The 25,055-nt window shown below is 42.3% G+C and overlaps 3 protein-coding genes across 4 annotated transcripts; 1 reads left to right on the plus strand and 2 right to left on the minus strand.

Moving 5' to 3' along the window:
* Positions 1 to 372: 372 nt before the first annotated feature.
* On the plus strand, positions 373 to 8,113 carry RB195_006940 (uncharacterized protein; the record flags this gene model as incomplete). 2 transcript variants are annotated; one of them, XM_013450699.2, is made up of 4 exons in its annotated part: positions 373 to 385; positions 7,544 to 7,641; positions 7,707 to 7,806; positions 8,076 to 8,113. In XM_013450699.2, 4 exons carry the CDS (start codon positions 373 to 375, stop codon positions 8,111 to 8,113), a joined length of 249 nt encoding a protein of 82 aa, XP_013306153.2. The 2 variants fall into 2 exon arrangements, with proteins under 2 accessions (XP_013306153.2, XP_064037189.1); XM_064180308.1 differs by lacking the exon at positions 373 to 385 and adding an exon at positions 2,040 to 2,103.
* Positions 8,114 to 8,428: 315 nt separating this feature from the next.
* RB195_006941 (uncharacterized protein) lies at positions 8,429 to 9,881 on the minus strand (the record flags this gene model as incomplete). The annotated part of the gene is made up of 8 exons (XM_013450698.2): positions 8,429 to 8,538; positions 8,619 to 8,775; positions 8,833 to 9,053; positions 9,108 to 9,228; positions 9,289 to 9,382; positions 9,436 to 9,581; positions 9,634 to 9,760; positions 9,829 to 9,881. 8 exons carry the CDS (start codon positions 9,879 to 9,881, stop codon positions 8,429 to 8,431), a joined length of 1,029 nt encoding a protein of 342 aa, XP_013306152.1.
* Positions 9,882 to 17,152: 7,271 nt separating this feature from the next.
* RB195_006942 (uncharacterized protein) lies at positions 17,153 to 23,477 on the minus strand (the record flags this gene model as incomplete). The annotated part of the gene is made up of 8 exons (XM_013450697.2): positions 17,153 to 17,283; positions 17,432 to 17,552; positions 19,014 to 19,106; positions 20,555 to 20,656; positions 20,764 to 20,868; positions 21,493 to 21,580; positions 23,150 to 23,305; positions 23,365 to 23,477. 8 exons carry the CDS (start codon positions 23,475 to 23,477, stop codon positions 17,153 to 17,155), a joined length of 909 nt encoding a protein of 302 aa, XP_013306151.2.
* Between the last annotated feature and the right edge of the window lie 1,578 nt (positions 23,478 to 25,055).

The raw sequence follows: 25,055 nt of genomic DNA on the forward strand, positions 1-25,055 counted from the left end.
AACACACCAAACTCTTTATTTTCTTACAGCTTTCCCAAAGAGTTACGATTAATTTGTAAGTGGTTTTCCAAGCCATTCAGCCTTCCAATTACCGCTTCACCTTGTTCTGACAACGGCCATTCCTGTATTTTCTCTATACTTTTAACTTCCTTCTGAACAACGAGTTTTGCCTCTGCCATAATTTATTCGCTGATCAGTCCTCATATTTCTGTATTTACGTCAACTACGAACAGAATAAATTCCTATGATTATCCCCTTGCACGCCCCTTTGCACAATGAGACTGTGTTGTTAGCTTAGAGGAACAATATTTGCCCTCGCTCTCCTCCTCCTTACGATTTGAGTGCTCACTTATTCTCCGGCGGTCGACTGAGATGGCTTCCTGGGGTGAGTACTTTTCACTAATAACGGAGTACCTCAATATCAACGTATCGTTAGTCGAAAACGAGTTGGTCTTTCAAAAGGGCTGTTGTCGTTTGAGCGCCCAGTGGAGGCACTTCTTCCAATATTCCCACGGTTTGAATTGCTTGAATTGCTTCTGTAGCGCTGGGAATTGGAATGCGTTCAACTGAGAAGACGAATAACGGCGGTACGGGTATAGATTGCATATATAATTCCAAATAGGTTGTGTGAGAATAACTGAACCTTCTCGCGTACGCAAGAGATGATGGTTTTCAATTGTTCTTTTAATCTTCTAGATACGTTTAGGGTCTTGATAGTGTAACGGCACTGATTTGAGTGTCTCTTTATGTCAAGCATGGGCTAGAGCAAGAATAAAGAAGAAAAATTGGTTTCGAACCTACTCGATCAATACTGAGCAAGTTTATATCACTTAGAGTAGAAAAACCACTAAAGTTGGTACTTAATTTTTTTTTTTGAATATTTGTCAAAAACGACCTGTACAGTAACTGTAAGTAATTTGAAAGACTAAGTGGAGTTGACCAATCTCTTCAGGGATGCTGCAAAGCATTTGACTTCAGTCCAGAGTGCCTTAAGGACTATAATTACGTATGCGGTTAAGCGTCGATGTCCCCTAGCTGTCAGTTTTCGGTGTACGCTTGAGATGCCATGCTAGGGAAAGTATTTTTGAGATCCTCTATCTTGGAGACAAAATAACTCGAGTACTTCACATATGAATAACGTGTGGATTCTGCATATATTTTGCATGAAACCACTTTCTCGCAAAATAGTCTAAGAGAAGGTCATGAGAATCTTCACATTGGGACGTTTTGCGCTCGTTCGACTTGAACGGATTTAAATCTAACATGGATGATTAAACGACCAACAGCTAGAAATATTATAATTCACTGTTTTTTTCTCGTGAATTAGGGATTTCGACACAATATTTGTAATAGTTTGTCATATCTGCTATAACACGGATAACTCTCCTTTTTTATCGAACAATCACGCTGAAACCGGACGTTTCAAGAAAATTGCGTTTACGCCAACGTTGGCGATGAAGTGACTAATCCGTCCTCGAGGGCCATTTTGTAGAATTATAACTGCTTAAAATTTTATCCTTCAATAATGGCTCTCGGGAGAATGGAGACATTTAAGAAAATTTTTAGAACCGTACGATTGTTTAGAATAATCAGTAGCGTAATGGAAGTCTACGCACAAAATTTCAACATTGTTTCAGAAAGAAAAAAAAACAGTTTTGTTTCCTCGTTCCATTTAATAGGCACACTACTCATACTATGAATTATTATTATTGTTTATAAAGTAATAATTCATCGTCAACTACAGAGAATACAGGCACAAAATACAGCAGTTTTTTTCTTGTTAGACTGTTTCACGAAGGAAGGAAAACGTTATTTTCGTGGCTGGTACCGCTTCGATGCTTTGCACTATAGAGTTTCCTGCTGCATTAGTACATTTCGAGCAAAGCACTCACATCTTTGTTCTCTTCTTCACTTCCTTTTCTTCATATATTGACATTGAAGAGGAGCCAACGCCCGACACAATGCACTTCAAGTCTCGCTCAAATTGATTCATAAGTTTGCAAATACCAAGATTAGTCTTTCACTCTTTCGACGTGAGGATGTGGAAGAACATTGTGACTTCACGTCACGGCTCAGCTCGTTCAAAAAAGGTGTACTATAGAGGTACAGCAGCAGCGTTCGAACATTATATCGGTCACACTTATCTTGCATTGCATCTCTCGAGAACTCGAACAAGACGAGCGCATTGTTAGCTACTACAGATCTAGATAAGTGGGCTTTCTCTTAAGACCATAACATTAGTTCAGAGTGACTGAAATAGCGTTGTGATGGAATAGCGTAAGTATACGCTAAGGGGGCGGTTGTTAAGTACCCACATGTGCAGCCGAAGGAGTGCCTAAGGAAGAGGCTGTCGATAGCCCAGAGCCGGCATATTTTAAAGGCATCTCTCCACGAATCTGAGGTGGTACGGATTTCAGGTGGAGTATTCGTACACAGGATCGTAGATTAAGGAGAGGGGGGTGATTCCGTCCGTTTCTTCCTAATTGCAGCAAAAAACGGCCTGGAAGATACGGCTTCGAGCGTTTCAGCGCGCTATTTTCTACGAGTTCGATCGGAGCGCGCCAGCCGTGTGCTTACGCCGTATCTTCCGTGCCGTTTTTTACGCCAATTAGCAAGAAATGGACGGAATCATTCACCTCTCCATAGTCTACGATCCCGTATACAAATACACCACCTGAAATCTGTACAAATTCAGATTCGTGGGGTGGTGCCTTTAACCCACGACTAAACATCACTTCGTCATTGAGGTTGTGCGCTGAGTTTGCATCGCAATTACGTAATAGATTTGCTTTCAAAGAGGTTCAAAGAACAAAAGGTAACAATGTATCAACGCAGGAAGTGAAAATGTAAAAGAACGAAAATGTTGAAAATGAAGCGAAAACATAGAAAATTTCCCCAAAAACAAAACAATATCAAAAAGCATAAATCTGACAACGTTCCAAAACTTTGAACTTTGTAACGGTTATTGCGTAACAGCTGTAGTAGTCGGAAATTTTGTGACATGTTTAGTCAGAACACCACCGTATTAGCTTGCAGCTCCCAAACAGAATAAAATCTGGCACTTTCTAATGTTAAGTTGGTCTAATTTTTTTTTTCAGGCAACTATTCATATACCATCGTTCTGTTCTTCTTCCTTTTGAAACTTTCTCTTTTTTTAGGAACTTATTTGATGGAATCCAAAGTGATGCATCCGCCTATGCCAACGCTAACATATCCTAGCTCCCTCACAAAACACGAAAGAACATAGTAAACCTTCTGCGAAATCATCGCACCTCAGGCTTCGATGCAACTATTGGAATCTACAGAGGAAGTCCATTGCGTAACACTCCTGATCAGTTTTAAAGCATCCTCATAAGAACAAGTTGTACGTACGTATACGTATATACTATCTTGACTCGCTTAGATTTGATTGCGGCATTTACAGGGTCGAAACCACGTGGAACCCGTTGCTGTGGAGCGTAGCTAGAATAGCTAATATAGTTAGAATCTTGTGGGAGTCTTGCTGACACCATTCCTGGCAGTAGTTCGCCACGGTCCTATTTCGATTCCAACCGCTATCATACCCCCCGCTTCGAGCGCAGCCGCCTACGTAACTGCACCGTGTTTCGAGTAATTTTGACCCTACTATGTTTCCACGGTTGGGTTGACAACCTTATGGAGTGTTCTCAACTTATTCGTTCCTCTTCGTTTTTCGTTCATTCCAGGCGAATGGTTTGGTAAACCGGTTTTAGATCCCCATTGGGCGCGGACAATTATGCAAGCGACCGCACCGTTACAACTCACAAAATGGTCCTCTACCCACAACGCCGCCAATCGCCCAAATGAGAACCTGGCGGCACTAAAACATTCATCATGCACAAAAAGAAGGATAGTATAAAAAAGTCTAAATTCTCTGGGTTGTCAATCCGCTTGTGATGCGCCAACACCTTTAACTGGAGTTCGTAATCATTGAGGTTCTGGAACGCGTGTTGGCATCTGCAATGACTTGCACGGCTACTTGATGATCACGTACGTCTTTCTAAGCTTCGAGAGTTCAGATACAAATTTCCGCGCAGGGGTGAAGGGCTTGGTTGGCGCAAGGATTTCGAACCATCAACCGTGCGGCCACAGCGGACCTCTTACCGATTGCGCTACACCCGCCCCAGAAAATAGTACAAGAAGCTGCATGTGTCTCATGTGGATTTTCCGCGTCTCATGAACATATGTTATAAAGTTTATGTCATAAAGTAACATGAACTTGCAACCAGCTGCTGCCGCCCATGGATGACACTTGTTCTTTTCGTTGCCTTCAGGTGGTTTTATTGGAAATGCCTGTGATCTCCTACATCAATGCACTCAATGGAACAGTGAAAGAGTTTCATTGCGGGACAACATTCGCAAATGAAATGAGTTCACCTCCATAAAAGGCTTACTGCAGCCAAAGCTGAACATAATCGTATTTCTAAATGATATGATTTCTATTGGAAGATCCTGCGGCACTCTATCAAGACACTTACTGGGGCGTGTAAGAATACAATTATGCGCAATGTGTTACTCGACTGGTTTCGGAAAACCGTCTGCTTCGGACTCGACTCACTAAGGCTAAAATACTCCACTGCGCGGGCTGAGACTTAAGTCAAACTTAGTCGATGTAAACTTTAAGGAAGGTTCACTACCGGTCTTTGCTCTAAAGAAGACGTCTCGTTTTATTTATTATTAATTTTTCACGCCATTTATCCAAAACTGAAAGATTTTCCGAACACTCCCTTCAAAACCGCGATCTATCTTTTCACGTATGCAGTTGGTACTACCGGCTGAAATATTTTGGTTAGGACGAAACGTTGAAATTAGTGCTACTGCAAAAATGTTTTCTTCGTCGTGGATAAGTGCACAAATTCACTGATGGTCAAATCGTGACCGTTATTTAGGTTTATAGCATTTCGAAATAATGTCCACAATCAGATTAAAATTCACTATGTCTGTGATGCCGGTACTCACAGTGGCTCTATGTTCTTATGTTGACGTGGAGTTTTATATCTCTGGTGGGGGGATCGGCGCAGAGAAACCCTCACTACTTGTCCATAAGACGATGGCGTGCTCACACCTCTTCTTTGTTTTCTGATAATTTGTATCCATGCACATTTCATGGAGCTGCGTATACAAGTCCGATTGTTGTCTGCACGTGGTGGCTCTGATCTCACTAAAGGCAATCAGGCATCTGATTATACGCCTCGAGAACATACGAGTTACTATTTGCACTGTTGTATGACGAAAGTTCCCCACATATTGCAAAAAGGTGCTGTCGTCTCGCTCACTCTCAGATCACATACGCAGGCAGCTCCAACGCCTAAAGGAAACAGAATTTTCTGTGATATCTCTGTGTGCCGTTTGCTGCATCGCAGGAAACACGTATCAGAGATTTACCCTCAGCACTGTCGGATGCTGGACAATCCACTCTGGCGATGGTGATGAAAAGAATCTAGGACTGTGCGTAGTAGCTGTGAGGAATGACTAGAACAACCTGGTGGAAGGGTTTGAATCAACGTCCTTAAGATGTACTATTGAAAGTCGTAGAGGATTCAAACACTGGATCGTACTTGCTCACGCACCTATGGAAACTGCTGAGGTCTAAGACGTTACTAATTACTAAAAGCACTAAAGACTTCCTTTAGTACATTAAAAAATCGATGGACTCAGGACGTTGTAGCCCACGATACCGAGTACGAAGGGGATAACTGTCGGAAATGATGCAGATGCGGAGAGACTCGAACAATCGAAGTGCTCGGAAATATTATAGATATTATCCAGTAAAGCAAACATCGAACAACGGAAGTCGCCTGGTAGACATTCGTGAGCATGCGAATCTCATCATTGATTTTACGATTGAGGGGAACCATTCTCGTCTTCAATTTACTTTTTAAAGGACAACCCTTTTAACGCAAGAAGGGCAACGCAAGCGAATAATGCCACCTCTTTGACTTTATCTCGTTCTGACGAGAGAAATCCCTCTGTCGGACACCCAAAAATTTAGGGCTGTATGAGTCATCGCTATCGATTCCAAGCACTTCTCGTTCATCTTAGCTTAGCATGACAGGTCGCTGATTACAAAAAGAAATTCCGTCAAGGGGTGTCCATTAATATTGAATTATAGACTAGAAACAGGTTGGATGACACTATCTGCTAACCTAACACTAACTGTACTCGGGGTGTTGTAAAAAAAACGTTGCCGGTTTTGGCACCGAGAAAGGAGTTTGCCTTAACATCTACGGAGACAAGATCCGCGTTCAATTCTTTATGTTGCGCACTTCTGCTGACCTCACTTAGAAAAGGCATCTGAGAAAGAACTTGCATCGTCGACTGAAACGCGCTCGTGGGAACGAAAAGAGGAAAAGAGCAAAGGAGTTTGAAAGGGCGTGGAAGGACAAGCACCCCAGTAAAACCTTTTCTCTACCAAAGCAGCATAATAACGGGATGAAGAATTTTTGTCTATCTTCAACATTCCCAGCGGAGCCGCGGTGAGTCGCAGTGGAGGTAACCCCTGCTAGTCTAAAGGGAACATTTCAACACCTTAATGAACCGGTGAGAGTCATATGTCCCTGAACTTGTGCACGTACAGCGGCCGACATACACCACAGTCAACGAGGAACTCCCGATGGAGTCGGGGGTGCTGGTTTGCATCCAAAAAAATGAGTAATGGAGAATGTGATGGAGAAAATGGAATTAGCGCACAAATGCTGAAATCTCCTTTTTCTTCTGGGATTAGTGAGATGACAAAGATCATCCGTTCGATATAGATTGACGAAAGGATACCTGACTGGTGGAGACAAGTCACCATGATTCTTCTTCACGGGAGTGTATAATCATATCACTGCGGTGTGTAGTGTGCAAGATTTTGTTTTTTCCATCCTTGATTGACCTGTCAAACATCGTCATATTAACACCGGTAGTGAACAAGCTGCCCTTCGCTCTGTCCAATCGACGACTTATGAGATATTTATTATCGTGAGAGTGGTTGAACTGTGGCAGCGGTATTCGAAGCCTGTGCTGTTCTGGACATCGAGGCCGCCTCTTCGCGCCGACGAAATTCCGGGAAAGTTTGTACGCTTAATTAACAGCGTAAGTAGGAGAGCAATGTCGCGGTTCGAACACTAGCCGGATGTACTTCACCGTTCGAAGTGAAAACTAGAATGAGACAAGGAGGTGCAGCGCGTCATTTTCGTTCAACTTTGCCGTAGATGACATCATGAGAAGAACAGTTGAACAGTGTCCCGTTGATGTTTTAGCACCATCAACTTGGCCGAGGAACTACAGATAATAGGTAGTAATTTTGTTAATCCCGAAACTAGAAGGAAAGGACCTGGCAAAGATAGGGATATTAGAAAGTCCAGGAATCTGAGACGCGCACTGCACCTCCTTTAGGTTTGAGTGGAAGGGTTCCTCTGGAGGCTGAAACTTATGTGTTGACCGAAAGCTAAATAAGGCTGTCAGAAACTGTAGTTTGAGCAAACTATTAGGCAGCTCTACTTCCAAGGTGTTAGACGAAATTATGGTAAAACTGTTACAGAGCAAGAACTACGAGAGATGTTCCGCACCCACGATAAGGATATGTCTGGTTTCATCAGCAAGGACGACGTCCTTTGTATGCTCCTTGGAGCCGATAAGGTCTATGCGTCCATCCGCACAATATTCAGTGTATACAAGCTGACTAATTGTATTTATGCTTGTAGGATGACCAGAAGGATCCGGTTTTCAAGACTCATTTGAAATTCCTGATCAACATAATTAAACAGGCTGATAAGGATGGTGACATGAAAATTAGCTTCGAAGGTGAGAAGCATTGTTATCTCGTGGCGCTTCTTTCGTCTTTTTATTTAAAAAGTTTTTTTCGGAATAAAATGCAGAAAAAAGGACGTTTTTTGCGCTAAAAGGCTCCTTAATAATACTTTGTTCCCGTTTTCAAATCTATGACTTTGATGAGAAATGTAACCGTCTAATTTACAAACTGAGCCTCTTCAGTTTAGAAAATAAGTAGCTTTCAACTAGAAGATCATTACCGAAATCGCTGTCATGTTTTTTTTAAATCGTGCTTATTTCAGAGTTCAAGGAATATGTGGAAAAAGCTTCTTCGGCATGAGACCACTGTTAACAATGCTACAACAGATCATTTGTCATAGTCTTTTATTTTCATGACATCAATAAATAATGCTACTACCGTCATGGAGCAACAAGCGATGACAATAAGAAGCGCAGAAAACCCTTATGCTTCAGTTCTACCAGAAAAAAGTTGAGGACCACAGAAGCACATCCTATCGCATTGCAATTACAGGTTGTTAAGGCGAAATAGAAAGATCAGTGAATGAGAAAGAAACAAAGAAAGATATCATAAAACTGAATAAGAAAGAGAAATTGGAGAGCGACAGGTGTGACATCATCCAAATGCGGTAAACGCTTAGTATCCAGGAGGAGTCCTAGGTGGGGGACAGTGTTCGCAGCTTCCTTTTTCGCCGGGGTTTCCATCAGGTCCAGGTGGTCCAGGAGCACCGGGCTTACCGTATGATCCTGAATCAAGCAGTTAACTTAAGCCGAGTGTGAAGCTGTAGCACATAACAGTTAAAAAAAAGTGATTCCTACAAACGAACCAGGATTTCCTTGATCTCCTTGTGGACCTGGTGGGCCGGGCTCTCCAGTTTTTCCTTTTGCTCCAGGAGGTCCAGGTGGTCCAGGTAGACCTGTTTCTCCTGGTCTTCCAGGTGGTCCAGCTGGTGCCTCTCCAGGAATGCTTTTCCCGTTCTCTCCCTTCAAAAGTGTTGCTGCTTCCTCTAGTTACAAATAATACTAAAATAAAAGGCTGACCTTCTCTCCAGGTCGTCCGGGATATCCAGGTGGTCCAGGTGGGCCGGGTTTTCCTGCAGGTCCTTTCTCTCCAGGTTTTCCTGGTGTTCCTGGCTCTCCGGTCTCCCCTGGATAACCACGAGGTCCTTTCTCTCCGGGTGATCCTGGAGCTCCAGGGGGCCCAGTTGGACACTCCCGAACGCAAGGAGCAGCTTGTCCTTCAGCATAGCTGTCCGATGCATCTGTAACGGATTAGTGTTGGTGGATTACTCAAAATTTTTTGTTCCACTCCTTACCCTGCCCTGGTGCGCCATCGGTTCCTGGGTTGCCGTCCTTGCCGTCATCGCCGTCCGCTCCTGCATCTCCGGGAGGTCCTGGTGGGCCTGTTTGGCAACCGCAGCAATCTTCTCCGGCATTCTAAATGTGCAATATGGAAGAATCAACACAAAGTGGAGGAATAAAATCAAAATTATTTACTCCAGCTCCTGTTGGTGCTTGATAACTGCTGCCAGCCTCAGGTACTGGAGCACCAGCACCGTTTTCTTGGTATTTTCCTTGTCGTCGTTCACGGCTACAACAATGTGATACTCTTTGTATAAAAAGTAGAACGACCGTTTTACTAACTTCGAATTAGTCGTAATGAAGTGACCAAACAGCCAGCGGCCAGTTGGCTGTTCGCCTGCCTGTCTCTTTAGTCGTTCGGCAGTTTCGGAGTGACCTTTTCCGAGTGATACAGTCACAACTTCTCCCCAAAGATCACGATTTCGACTCTGAACAATTCAAAATAACGTCCACTATGGAAGAAGGGAAGGTCTGCACAACCTTGCAGAAATGTGCGTCGTTCAGAAGACTACTGTGCAGCTTCTGCACATTTTGGTAGGCCAAAGGAATTAAGATGATGCAACCGAGAATAGTAACCGTAGAAATTGTGACCGCAGAAAAGGCGGACCTGGAAGATTGTGGTCAAGAAAACAAAAACACACAAAAAAAGTGGCAATAGGAAGATGCGAGACTAACCTCCTGAAACGAAGCATTTCAGCTTCTGCGTCATCGACTAGATGATCCTTCATGACTGCGATGTTGTACGACACCCGGCTGCTACTTTTATATTCGCTGTCGGACCCGCCTACTTTCCTCGCCTATCGGTGCTGTGGATCAGCAACGTGTGAAGCGAGTGAAATAGTCCAAAACGAGATCTACTTAATTGTTTTATATCTGCGTAGAATCTTTGTTTAATCCTGAATCATCTACATGAGGAATGCAGCGGTTCTACACTGACTGGACAGCATGTGGACGAGTCGTGAAAGGCGAATAACTAATTCAAGAGTTCACATTACTTCACTTTTACGCCTTTCTGCAGCGAGCAAAAGGAATAGTGTTTCCTATGTTCTCCAGGAAACCACCTCAGGAAATCTTTTTACGCTTATATGCAGAATTTGTTGAGAAAAAGTCCTAGAAACCGACAATTCTACATAACTGTCAGGGAAAAAATAAGAACAGGGCAGTCAAAGTGATAAAAACCCTATTACCACATTTTTCAAAGCTGAGAATTTCCTCGTTTCTACTTTTATGGGCTTTCTCGTCCTCTGACATAACTGTGTTTTACAGTTTCCATCGGGAAGACTGTAAGTGCAGTGGTGAAGAAGAAGATTAAACTATTTTCTGAGCACATATCCACAAAAAAACAGCTCCTCAGGAGTTGCAGAACACTTGCGAAGGAGGGATGTAAAATGAAAGTTAGACGTTCTCCAGCACAGTGTTCGAATCGAAAACTAATTAATACGCACCACTAAACCCATCACGAGCCGCAGGTGACCGCTCTCGTTTCTTGTTTTTTTAACACCCACCGGCACATAATTCATGAAACATTCGACTCGCATCCGTTCATAACTGGGACAGTGAACTAAATGGTTATTTGTGGTTGGATATTACCAGTTCAATTTATGTAGTACATATAATTGTCTACTAAGTATTTATTTATTTATTTATTTATTTATTACACTCAAAGGCGATAGTCAAACGGTAATTTCCACAAAATCCATAACTTCTGTTTATTCTTTATCTCAACAAAATATATAAAGCAATGGGTCAATGTGCCACCAATGAAATCATGGCCTGAGAACTTTTTTTAACCGAGGATACTATCGTAACGCTGGATTGCTTGTTGGATTTCCTGAGCATAGAAAAAGCGCTGTTTTAACTTGATGTTTCGTGTTTTTTGAAAATACAGCTTGTATTCTTGTACTGTCGTCTTCGGAAAAAAAAACTGTTTCAACTGGTCCCCTGACGGTAAGAAATCACATTTTCCGCATCACTGCGTTTTTTTTTTCCTTGAAAGAAAATGGAAAAATGATAGGCGATCTTCCAAAAGTGCGAAAGTTCGACTTTCCTTGAATCTTGGCATAGAGATTGCAACTTGTTGATAGTCGAATTTAAGCAACAGCCAAGACTGTTAACAAACTTCATTACGGCTAACATTTCGGCGTTGTCGCCTTCGTCAGAGCCTGGAAAGTAAGAACATTTGCAATATATCCTCTCAAATGCCTCATCCAGAACAAGTCATCATCCCCTAGGATATTAGAGCCGGAAACAAAAACGATAGGCGATCTACCTTGCGATTGTCGATCAATAGAAGGTGTACATTCCCAAAGAATGTCCAAGCTCATTTATTGTACATGGGAAGAGAAAAGTCTGGTTATCACTGGAGTGCGCCTCGCAGAATAGCGATAGTAAGCGCTTTGAAGAAAGGTTAGTTTTTGAATCAGCTACCGTCCGCATCACGTTGTGAGGTTTTGCCGTAACGCAAACGATCGAGCATGGAAAAGATGCTCGTCTCGGCTGCTTACACATATTTATACGAGTGTTACATGAAGAAGAAAATTATGAGAATGTACTTGGTTTGAGGGGTTTTTTTTTCTGCACGTGCCCGACTCTCTTCAACTCTTTCCAATTTCGCTTATCGTAGACGCGCTTCTCTTGTGTCGCATATGAATGGCAATGGCACTTATATAAATATGAAGTAGCAAATAAATAAATAAATAAATATAAAATTAAATAAATAAAGTGCATGTGAAGTGCAAACAAAGGAGAAACGCTTTCTTTATGCGAAAACTATGAGTAGGAAATGAATCAGAAGCAGTGTTCAAGGGCAGTGTTTTACCGCTCTTCACATACTGTTTTAGTTCAAACTTATCCTCGAGTGAAGAGAATGACAATGTTATTAGTATAAATGTAAGCGTCTACAAATTAAATGTGGTGAAAAACTCCCCTGCTTTTTATTACGGAAACACCTTGCCTACTAAGGGTGTTTCTTTAATGCAGGAGAGTCTTACTAAATACTTCTGGGAATTCCACTTCAATCTCCGTACGCGATTGTGGAATTCCCAAGAGATCAGCGATGGAAACACTGCTAAGGTTACAACTTAGATCTCTACTGTCAGTTTTTCGGTCCTTTCCTTCCGACCTAAGAAAAAAAAGTGGTTTCAACGATGTAGAGTGTGCTTCACATTAGGGTGTAGTCCCAATCGTACCCATTTCATAACTGCAAATTTTTAGGACCATTTAGCTCCTATGTAGATTTTGCAAACACTGTAAGGTTTTTGCTTTGAGCGTCTTTAATAATTACATACTTTCTAAGGAGGACGCACTCCTTATCCGTTTATCCGTTCATTAATCATGCGCTCTGGAAGTTTCCACGTACTGCACAAATCGACCATGCTCAGAACTACTTGCGACCTCTCTTCTCCTTCGATAGCGGTAAATTTTCCTTTTTTTCGTAGATCTATATCTCTAAAATGTCCAAAACGTTAGTAAAACTTTGCTACACTTCCTGTTTACACTATAGTAAGAATGACCCCGATCCAGTGTGCGATGGGATCTGCGAGACTTGCATTCGTGGACGACCGTTCCTGATCTTTGTAGGAATTTCGTAGTAGCTCCGGTCTTTGAAATAGCATACAAAATTACAATGAAGAAAACCAATTACCGCTCGGGGGAAGGTTAAAAAGTGCGCATTGAAGTGGTCGGGTTGAGATGAGCTGAGAATCGGAACACATCGATTCTTTAACTAATTTCTTCAGCATAGGGACTTTTATTAACGTAGCTGTTGTGTTTGAGACCGAGTCACCTCACTCTTCAGTTCCAAAATGCCATTATGAGGTGTAGGGATGGATTTCTAAGTATGGACATTTTTAAAGGCAGCATACCACGAATCTGAGGTGGTGCGGATTTCAGGTGGAATAGTAGATTATGGAGAGGGGGGTGATTTTGTCCATTTCTTCCAAATTGCCATAAAAAACGGCCCGGAAAATGCGCGCGTGCGCAAAGCTGGCGCGCTCCAATCGAACTCCTTGTTAAGAATAGCGCGCCAGAACGCCTGAAGCCGTATCTTCCCGGTCGTTTTTTACGGCAATTAGGAAGAAATGGACGGAATCACCCCCTCTCCATAGTCTCCCATCCCGTATACGAATACTCCACCTGAAATCCATACCACCTCGTTGGTGATGCCTTTAAGTGTGCGATAAAATTTGAGAATTTGAGAGATTCAAACGACAGAGCAACATTTTCAACACTGCTGTAGTGAGTGGTGATTACGACTGAGACAACGCGCGAACATTGCCTTAGGCAGTGATCGTTCATCGATCGATAATCATTTTTCATTCTCCATAGGATAGAACTGGAGGGAAGTTGACACTTGTGGGTAATCGACTATGTTGATCACGGATGTGCATATCACATAGACGATATCTTCCTACAACGTTAGATATCATACATTTTCTTGCGCATACCTGCTATCCGGAGCAGAGAAGCGTGTAGTGTAGCGCAATCGGTAAGAGGTTGGCTTCGGCTTCCGATCGTGAACGATCGGAAGTTCGGATCCGCACTAATGCCAAACAAGCCTCTCATCCCTTCGAAATCGATAGGTTGGTATCACATTTGTCTGAGAGGACAAAACCACAGACTTGACACATCGGATAGCTCATGGAAGTTATTGTACATGCTTGTTACGCGCTCATAAACACCAAACGATTCTGAATTGAAGTGAACGCGTTGGCGCATCCTAAACAGATTGATTAACACCAGACACTCTATCCTTTTATCCTTTATCTGCCAAGTACGTAGGGTTTGCCAAATGTGCCAAAAACTGCGGGGATATTTGATTACGAATATCGGGTATGTCGCCAAAAATTACTTCACGCAACTATGAACGTTATTGATATTGGCCTATTTTTGCTGTATAGGCGGTGAAAACATCCAATGTTTTTTTTTCACATACATTGGTTATAATTTTATATGCGTCAAGAACCTTTGCCACTTTCTAAGGTAATCTATAGCATTTTAAGATTACCTATAGAAGGGCTATTTTGTGATTTGGCATTTAATTCGGTATTTGTTGTGTTTTCAGCACTCTTTCTTCCCCAAATTTAGTATTCCTGGCTAGCAGAGCCGGCGGCTCGCTCGGATTTCCAATAACGAGATAACTGTTATTCGAACCCGTTAGCTAATCCTCAAATACTGCTAGAAATCCCAAATACAAGATCCGTACACCTGCGAAGATCAAGCACTTCACCATTCCAACGAGAAGCAGAGCATGAGGCACTGCGCCATGATTTACAACGCAAAACTGGATACGATGATATGATGTGATGCGTACGTGTTTCACCTTTATATAGTCACGGATGAAACTCTGTGATGTGGCCAATTATTGTTTTAAACTTTATTTCCATCTGTATAGATTTTTCAAATGGCTAGTTTAGGCGTTTACGTCCCACTCAAGCCGCAATTCGAACCCTCGCTAAGCAGCCAGTTTCAATCAGATTACTACCATTCCAAGTTGAACACACCCACCATCGCTTGCTGTTAAGCCCCAAATGGAATTGACGATGTTTGGATCACCCTTCAAGCATATAGAGGTACGGGTGTAGTCCACGAGTATCAGAGTGACCACTGGCACCTCTGGCAATCCAGAAAAACGCGCGTGAAACAGCTTTGTGTGATTCAGTCTCTCTAACGATTTCACTTGTTACGCGATAGAACGCGGGCAGCGCGCAACGCGTTCGCGTTTGTGCCGATGAGTCAGCCTCTGATGCTTAGTTGAATTATATTAGTTGGACGTTGGATGAGAGTTGCTCGCATTCTTGCCAATAACAAGCAACATCGTTTGGGAAACGGAATCATACAAGGGTGTTTTACGAGTTTTCTGGTTTAGTACACGGAATCGAGTGTAATCGCCCTCACACTCTAGTACTATTCCCTACTTCCTCCATTCGAAGAGAGACCCAAACATCAATTTCGTGATATTCTGCCCTTAATAGACCTCTAAAGAGTTACTAGAACACACCAGCAACGTTTCATGATTATTTTATTAAATTTGTTGTAGGTCGTCCTATTGCTTTTAAAACAAGGAGCTGCGTAGGAAGTACTGTAACGTATCTTCGACCATCTCTTCGTGTAAAATCCGATGTGCTAAATAAGTGATTTTTTTTCCTCTCAGACAAACCTGGTACCAATTTATTGACTCCGAAGAGATAAAGGATTTGGTGAGCAGCAAGGCAGATTCAAACCTTCGATCGATCGTGCAGATACCGAAACCTCTTGCCGACTGCGCTAGATCCCGCAACTGTCTAAGTATCCCTTCAAATTCACCAGCGTCCTCATATTGGTTTTCTTCGGTTCTCGTTATCGAACGTAATGTGTCAGCCCGGGACGTTACATTCCTCTAAGAGACTGATCGTAGAGAAAAACAAAAACCTCTGAGGATCCCCTTGAAGGCGCCATATCGATACTCACATTGATCGACGGGTCAGAGAAGCAGCGTACCAGTGCCTGCCTCCGGCGAGAACGTAACGAGTCTCAGGTCGACATAACACCTTCGGTTGCGATTGTACTTCCAAACAGTATGCGAGAATCTTTTTGTCCATCCCTCATATTGTATAAGAACACCTTCTACATGACTACATGAAATGTTGCGACATATTTCACTTCTGTCGCAGTAGTTGTCGCATGTCCAGAGGGTCGATGTGTTGCAAATGATTTAAAGGCAGCATACCACGAATCTGAGGTGGTGCGGATTTCAGGTGGAGTATTTGTACAGGGGATAGTATATTGTGGAGAGGGGTGTGATTCCGTCCATTTCTTCCTAATTGCCGTAAAAAAACGGCCCGGAAGATGCGTGCGTGCACAAGGCTGGCGCTCTCCCATCGAACTCCTTGTGGGGAAAAGTGCGCCGGAACGCTCGAAGCCGTATCGTCCGGGCCGTTTTCTACGGCAATTAGGAAGAAATGGACGGAATCACCCTTCTCTCAGTAATCTACGATCCCGTACACGAAAACCGGAAATCCGTACCACTCGAGATTCGTGGGGTGATGCCTTCAAAGTGTTGTGCACTGGCATCGGTCTTATCTCCCAATGCTATTCCGTGCACAGCGTCGGTGCTGAGCTGTATCCTTGCCTCCTGTGGCTGTAATGTTGACGTTTGTGCTTGCATCTCCGCTTCAGTTACGTGGCTTTAATTACCATCTTACACTTCTATCCTCGACAAACACTTCCCTCAAAACGAAAAAAGGTTGAGAAATAGGTGTTGGGAAGGAGCTGTGCGATAGGATATTCTGTACACCAAACGTGACTGTTTAACGGTGCATGTTCTCAGGAAGTGCCAGTAGCCGTAAACAGTTTCTCTCATTCACTGATAACAGAAACGAAGAAGCCGAAAATAACCCACTTCCCATTCAAAATCGTGCGTCGTTCGAGTCATCAAACAAATATCCAGAAAACTGTGCAATAAAAACCCTCCCAAGCTAAGAACGCCCGCAGGATGATGAAAATGAAGTGGGACAAGTGCACTTTCTGTGTAAACATTTCAAAATCTATTTTTCCATCATCTAGACATTTAATACAATCTCCCAATTCAACAACTATAGTCCTCAAAGAAAGAAAACGGTAGCCAAGTGCATGTAGTTTTCGAGACATTTTTTTTTTCGCAAAACAAAGATACAAATAATAACAGCAGAACAAAATACCTTACAATCTTTTGACAGGTCAGAGAGTTGAACAGCCAGAAGTAACTTCTGGATTATTTTTGACATTCCTGTTTCACCACGAATACTGAGAAAGCACTTGAGATCAAGATAAAGAGAAAAAAATAACAAGCTTCCCAAAAAGTCAACAAAAGTTGGCGAACGACAGAACAGAAGAAATTACAAGCCTAGGCCCTCAGGATCTCTTGCCCAAAAACATAGTGAAATGGGTCAAATGTTATGAACATAATAACGACATTCATAATTAGGCTATCCTTTTGCCTTACATTTTTCTGTGTAGAAAAAATGCATGTGACAACTGAATACTATGTGTATGGTTCCCTTCTTTCCTCTGCCTCCATTTCCTCAACTGCCGAAAATGGGGCTTCATTCTTCTTAAACAGCTTACTACGAAGCCATTTTAATGTGAGCCAGTCCACCAACGCAGAGATGACTCCTGAAAATATATCAAAATCCGGGCAGGAAGAAGTAGTGGTGTCGCGTTGCGGTCATATTGGTGACTGAGCCGAATCGTCAACGTAACTCGTGAGTATTTAGCAAAGGAAACTTAGCCGCAGGAAAGAAAAAAAAATTGAAGAACCTACCGTTGAGAAGCGTGCGCGGGGATGCGCCAGTTATGCTGTTCGAATACAGTATACAACATATGAGTATGCAAAATTGGGCGGTAAGTACGATCGGTTGATATCCAGCCGAATTATACCAACTCTAAAAGTAAAGAAATTGAACGAAACAGACTTCAAACTACAATTAACACTTTTCAAATTTTTTTGTTCAAAGCGTTCAAATGTTCATACTTGCACGCGCACAAAACTGCAAAAGGACCTTGCAAAAAGGCAAAACGTCACTTTTAGTAGTCCTAATTAAATGGTCATCGAAAGACATTTCATGTTAGGAAAATATGAAACTATAAACACTATAGTATTTATTAGTGTACTACAAAAGGTGAGCGTCACAATTCGGCACTGTTATTTGGTCTCGTAGGGAAAACAAACATACAACATACGACAAAATTTCCGTCAATCGCTTCTACTGATTGAATGAATAGTAATGAAAGTATTCGGTTGAGAAGTAATTCGTAAGTTTACCTTTCAAACTTAAAAATGTGCACTGAAATAAAAAGTATTGGCAAAGTGCCACGTATTTTTTAATGGAAAATATCTCTTTTTATAGCTAGCGGTGGATCGGAATTGAAGTGAGGTCATCGCTAACTTCACTCGAACTACAACGATAAGTGAAGTTAACGAGGGTTCCAACTTTACTGCAGCAGCTATGTAACTGCACACCGCCATTTCAAACGAAGGCACTTATGTATGCATGAGCACTAAGCTTCAGGTCGTTTTGACCCAAAGCACTTACGCATCAGCATTTAGCAAGAAAGAAGGACTCTGACTTCCCTTAGTTTCACTGACGTTTTTTCATATCATTAAAATGGAGCATCAACTGGACAAAACGGAGTATTTCTGACGCCTGTTTCTTGAATCCGATCGTGGGGTCAAAGAAGCTGAGGTAGCTTGTAAACTCAATATTGTGCACCGAAAAATTCACTGAATGATAGTTGGAAGACGTTTGAACGAAGAAAGATCAACAATTGGGAGTGTTGTGTACTTAAGTCAGTTGATAGTATACTGACTTAAGTATTTCTTAAAAAAAAGATTGGATTTCAATTCAAATTTAAATTAGCAGCATATCATGAAGTTATCGACGTTCCTATCTTTCGTGGACAATATATAGTTGGGATTGTGGATTACACTGTGAGCATGGTCACGCTCTATTTCTCCCAATCGTCCTAAAAAAAACAGCATGGGGTGCGGTGTTAGATCCTACGTTACGTTAGAACGGACCACCTTTGCAAACGCTCTGGTTCCCCTAGCAGACTGTTCTTTGGTTTTACTTCAATAGGCTGCTGAAAAGACCTCAATGACTTTCGATTGTTCAATCCTGAATCCGAGGTGTGTGCGAGGATTGCGCTTTCTATCAAATCTTGAGGGAACTAAGACCTTTCCCACGCCCTTTTCCAAGACGATTAAATGAAACTGAGCGTGGCTTCGCTCATGCTCGTATGGTTTCCACGATCTAAGAAAAATTGAAAAAAATTAAAACGAGACTTATTCCTCAACCCAGTAATTCTGAAAAAGTAGCAAAAGCAAAGAATATAAAAAATCGTACAAGTGCACTTGCAGCCGCGTGAGTAGAAGTCGCCACGATCGCAGGTAGAGCCCAAAACACTCCTTTTTTCACTTTGTGACACGAGTCCCAAAACTGTAAATACGAACACAAATAAATTGATGCCAACCAATCTCAAACTCGAAAAAGTATTTACGGAAACGAGGAGCACAAAACAAAAGTAGTGGCATCAACATTTTAGGGTGAGATTTATGAGATGCAATAGAATTAGCCGCACAAATATGGTGATTAAAGGTTAAACGACAAAATTTCTGGCGTGTCAATCCTCTTGGAATGCGCCAACACGATTGACTACATTCAGCTTGACTACGTTCATAGCAGTCATCAAGGATTTATGTGCGCGTGTCTGAAATACAAGGGAACGGCCAAGAGTGCTGTATGATGTGCCGCCACGTATGGAGGAGGATAATGAGCGTCGATAATTGCACCGCGCGACTCCTGACAGCGTGACAACCGTTATGGTAAGTAGTTGTCGCTTTTCTTGTGCTACATCTCGCTGTCCACACCGTCGTCCCCGCTCATTCCTCCGCTTGTGCCGCTCTTACGATGCGGTTTTTGGAACGAACAAAAAAGGAAAGTCCTTGCGATAAAAGTTGTTGGAAACCATAGATTAAGTAGAGTTGTTTGAGAAGTTCACATGGATGAAATAGCGTTTAGAAATGTGAGCGGAAGTGTTTATTATCATTTGTTATTATTTGTTCTGGATTGTGAGATGGAAACCACCCACACATCTCTGAAAATACAAAGGATGCTTTGAAAAATGTCCCACTGTTCGGTGTCTTACCATACTTCTTCATCTTTTTCGCTTTCCAAGTAAACGTCACTAAGAAAAATGATAGAGGCGAAAATTGAAAAGGTAGATCGTCTTGCCTCTACCTAGACGATTGACGTTAGATTAGGTATGCTTCTGATGACATATCTTTTAATTAGCTGGAAGGATTTACTTTTTCTCCTTATTTCCGATAATATGGGCCCAGTTTACCATATTCGTATATCAGAAGTTGTCGCGTAAACTCGTTTTTCATTGCCCCGCCTTCCAAATTCGCAGTTTCCACCGCCCTATCGCAACATCGCACGTTTGTTCGAGACTAGGTGATCCAAGACGTGGATGGTAGCTGCTGGAGCGGCAGCCGTAATTACGCGGAGGTGCACGGTGCTGGGGGCAGTTCAGCAGCGGTCAGCCGATTTTCGCGGATACACCCTGTCCGAAGCCCGCCTATAGAATGACCCCCGTGAAGCAGCCGATCTATCATATCAGCGTTTTTACCCTCCTAGACAAGTCTGGTACCAATTTACCGACCCCGAAGGGATCAAAAAGCGACCCCGAAGGGATTCACTAGCGCGGTCTCAAATCGATCGTGCAGTCACAGTGGGACCTATTACCGACTGCGCTACACGCGCCCCATAGGTGGCTAACGGCAGTATTTTGATTACCGAATTAAACCAAAGTTAGAGTTCGGTTTTTAAAGACATGAGGTCATGAATTTCAGCACCCAGCTCAAATTTTATGTTCAATCTCTCACCATGATTGTCCAAGTGACACTGAACACACTGGTGAAGCACCCAGATAATGCGTAGTATAGAGGAAGGTATGTTCCAGTCAAGTGTATATCACGGCGGCCTTCCTTGAACAAGACTGTTTCGTTATAAGGAAAACAAGTATCACTAGAAACTCAATGCCGATGCCATTTCCACTCGAGCACGTGATTGAAATCGTAAAAATGACTGGAACCTTCAGCGAGCGAGGAAGGCCAATTGTACCAGGGCCAGCGAATTCGGCGAAAACATTCATAGTCAAAAGGAGGGCAGCCATAACACCCATTCCAAGGCCACAAACCTGGAAGAATGCTAACGGATTACTAAATGAATATCCCACTAACTGGATGATCTTTAAAGAATTGACAGGAAAAAAGCTTCAACGATTGTTAGCAAAAATGGAAGGACATGTCCTTCAGGGTCTTTCAAAAGAATTACCTAAAGGCAGCAAAACACGATACCGACGCGGTGAGGGAACCCGCGGGAAAAGCTAGATTAGGTTATATATTGCGAGATCCGGGGTGGTTCCGCTCATCTCTCCCTAATCGTCGTAAAAAACGACATTGAAGATGCCGTTTTTCACTATGAATTCAACTGCAATGCGCCACTCTTGTGTACGCGCTGTGTCTACGAGCGAGCGGTCAAAAACTGAGGTCTTCTACCCAAGTAAAACCAAAGAATAGGCTACTGAGGGGACCGAAACATGTACATACATAAAATGAGCGGAAACACCCGAATCCCGCAATCTAAAACCCCACCGCTAGCTTTTCCCGCAGGTTCCCTCACCACGTCAGATTCGTGGTCTGCTGCCTTTAGGGATGAATACACTCTCAGATATAATTTACTTCGTATGGTTTTTTAGATCAAAACTAAGAAATAAAAAAAAACCTATGTTATAAGTTTAAAAAGAAGGAAAGCAAATTACCACCGCAAGCATATGTCGAGCATTATGTAAATCGGAAACTCCAGGTGCAATTGAAGCTGCGCCTTGACGAGTGATCCTGTTTAAGCCACTGAAAAAGGATAAAGTATAAGTACGAACAAGTAGAAGTAAGGAGCGATAAGTTATCAATGCCTTTCTTGGAATCAAAAATCAAAGCTCGCTCCTTTTCAAACTTTTTGGAACTTTTTTTAAAAACTAATTTCTTACTTTACTCTCGCATTTGGCTTTCCTCAGAAAATCGCAGCAGAAATGAACTTCAATTCATCCGATAAAGTTGGATTTTTTTTTCCAAACATTCTACCTATCTTCGACTGCTCAGTTCCGAAATTCTCACCAACTAAATGCAGAAAAAAACGACTTAAAATTCTATGTTCAAAACGGATATTGGTTGTTTCCAAAAAAACCAAAAAAAAAAAAAACAAATTTTAAAAACGACTTAAAATTCTATGTTCAAAACGGATATCCTCTTGATCAGTCCCATCAGGGTGACTGTAGCGCAGTTCGTTAGACGTCCGCTGTTTCAGCCCTGTCGATGGTTCGAAACCGCTCTGGAGCCAACCAAGCTTTTCATCTCTCCAGGGTCGATAAATTAGTATCAGACTTGTTCGGGAGGATGAAAATACTGGGATGACAAGTCGGCTGGCCCTCGCAAGTCATTGTATAGGCCGGCACACGTTCCAAAATCTCAACGATTACGAATTGCAGTAAAAAGCGTTGGCGCATCCCAAATGGACTGATATGCCAGAGACTTTTAGTCGAATGAGCGCGACACAAGCAGCAAAGAAACATAGTTTGCCATTACTTGCCCACAGACGACACTTGAAGAGTTTCAGCGGTGCAAGCAACCCTCGACGTACTATTGGAGACAATCTTTTCAGAGAGCAGAGAAATCCTGCCCTTCTGAAACGCTTGGCCAATCAATAAATAGGTTTGTCAATTTTACAACTTCAAGGATAGTGAACACAAGTGGGCACAAGTTTCCTCCCACCATGGAATTACAAACTGATGCGAAATCAATGCACTATTTCATCAAGATTTTAACGAAAGGTAAAAAACAAAAGTATCGTAGTGCGTAAGAATACAACGCAAAGTCCCCCGTTGTTTTCTAAGCAGTCATTTATTACGATGGTTCTGACTATCACCGCATCTGTAATGTGTCTGATTTTCATTGCGGAGCTCTACCTCATCTTAAAGTACCCGCGAGGCGAATTGGCGTGGCAGCGATTTTGACCACATCTTCGGTATGGAAGGATCTTTTATTGCCCCTCTGAAAGCAGTTACCAAGTTTTACGCAAGGTACGTGCACATAGTTTTACGCCTTACGAGTTTCTTACTCATAAACAATCTTTGACTGTATGCCCAAGTGGTTTTGACCATTTTGCTTAATCACGTGAAAAAGTAAAGGTTTCAAATCCACTGCAGAGCAAATGATTTTGTCATTCTTTGTTTCGAATTTGTTTTGATGAGGCAGCGAAAGTGCCTTTGATCTACAGAATACATAAATAAATTGAGTTCGCACAATTCTGGACGAAGGTTATGCGAGTGTATGTCTTTGTCTTTTTATCAGCTTTGTCGTTGTATAATAATATGTCAAATTATCACAGTATTACCATATCATATGCAATCAAAGAGTAAGTACCGTTGCGCTTTTTTGAGAAGCCAGAAGTAGAAAACACGAGCCCCGTCTTGCAACACAATAGAGCAAGCAACAGCAAGAGGTAGTGCATCCCAAACCGCAGATATCGCTAACCATATGAAGGAAGACAGCAAAAGCGATGCCAACCAAAAGAATGCCCTAAAAAATTGCACTTTTAGACGCATTTGTTAACAAATTATGAAAACGTGGATTCGCACCCTAGAACGAAAAGAATAATCCGCAATGGATCCTTTGCCACAAAGCGGCAGAACAGCGCTGCGGACGGCGAGAAAGTGATCAGATAACAAGCTAATGTTAACAACACACCCATTGTTAGAGAAGCTCAAGCTCCCTTCCAGTATTGGTCCATAATCTAAAACAAAACAAACGTTACATCGATTGCATTACATTACGAGAAAAAAAACGAGTTCATTCAACAACAACGTCGCTCACTGTGAGAATTACAAGTGATCAAATATGTAATCGTCTCCAGGACAGGTCCCCGCTTCACTTTTAAAATATGAATCCTAGGTTCTCAAATTAGGCAAATATCCATAATTTCACCTGGGCCAAAGAAAAAGGTAAGCTATCTAATCTATTGCGACTATAAGGCGGTTAGGTTGCAGCAGAACTCGAACGGCTGCTGCTGCTAGTGACATGTGAAGAATTTGGTAACAAAGCTTCAAGTGTTAAAGTGGTTAACCTTTGTCCCGTATGCTGATAGCGTCGACAATTCTTTTTGCACGTAGGATTAACAAAGAGATTCATCTGTTCACATAACCTGGATACCGCTGTCTGACATTTCGCGGAGTTATGATGTTTTGCAACCAATTGCAATGCCATCTGAGATCCATTCTTGCATCTGCATCAGCTCTGACAGTGACCGTCTGCTGGTTCGGTGTTTTGAACGTCAATATGCTGATTTCATCGTAGAAAGTTTTCTTATTATCGTCTTCAACGGTTTTCGTATGTGCGTGGACACTTATGATCCAGCGTTCACGTCCTCTCTTATAGGCGTCTAAAGTTACATCTAGACAACGTTGACAGGCAACATCCCTTCACGTTACTATAGTCGATTCCCACAGTTACCGCGCAACATCCTGTCTTCTTCGCAACAGGATATCCGCAATAGATAATGCGGTGCAGATAGTACCTTTTTGCACTCTATAAGAATCTTTCTACACCTGTCAGCTGTACTAGTTATGCAGTTCGTACGTTACCAAAACGAAAGTCATGCGCGCTACCCTACTATTAAGTTCAAAAAGTCAGTAAGAGAACACGAGATTATTTCTAATATATAGACGCCCCTTAAAGGCATCACCTCACGAATCTGAGGTGGTGCAGATTTCAGGTGGAGTATTCGTATACGGGATGGGAGACTATGGAGAGGGGAGTGATTCCGTCCATTTCTTCATAATTGCCATAAAAAACTGCCCGGAAGATAAGGCTTCATGCGTTCTGGCGCACTATTTTCTACAGGGAGTTCGACTGGAGCGCGCCAGCCTTGTGCGGCGCCGCATCTTCCGGGCTGTTTTTTACGGCAATTAGGAAGAAAAGGACGGAATCACCCCCCTCTCCGTAGTCTTCCATCCCGTATACGAGTACTCCACCTGAAATCCGTACCACCTCAGATTCGTGGAGTGGTGCCTTTAACCTGCTAAACCTGTTATTCACGAACCTCTTCGACATACAATGGCAATAACCAGAATCACATAAATACAAAAAAAAACTTTGATAAGAAACTTTTATGACTTTATGTTAATAATAACACACAGACATCCAAAGCATTAATTCGACAGATGACTTAGAGTATGAAAATGTCAAAACATCATATTCGAGTATTTGCTATTAACAAAACAACTACGAAAGTGGAGACAAAGGGTATCACGGATATGGGGATCGTGAATAT

The sequence above is a fragment of the Necator americanus genome, chromosome I (genome assembly GCF_031761385.1).
Source record: "Necator americanus strain Aroian chromosome I, whole genome shotgun sequence".
NCBI lineage: Eukaryota > Metazoa > Nematoda > Chromadorea > Rhabditida > Ancylostomatidae > Necator > Necator americanus.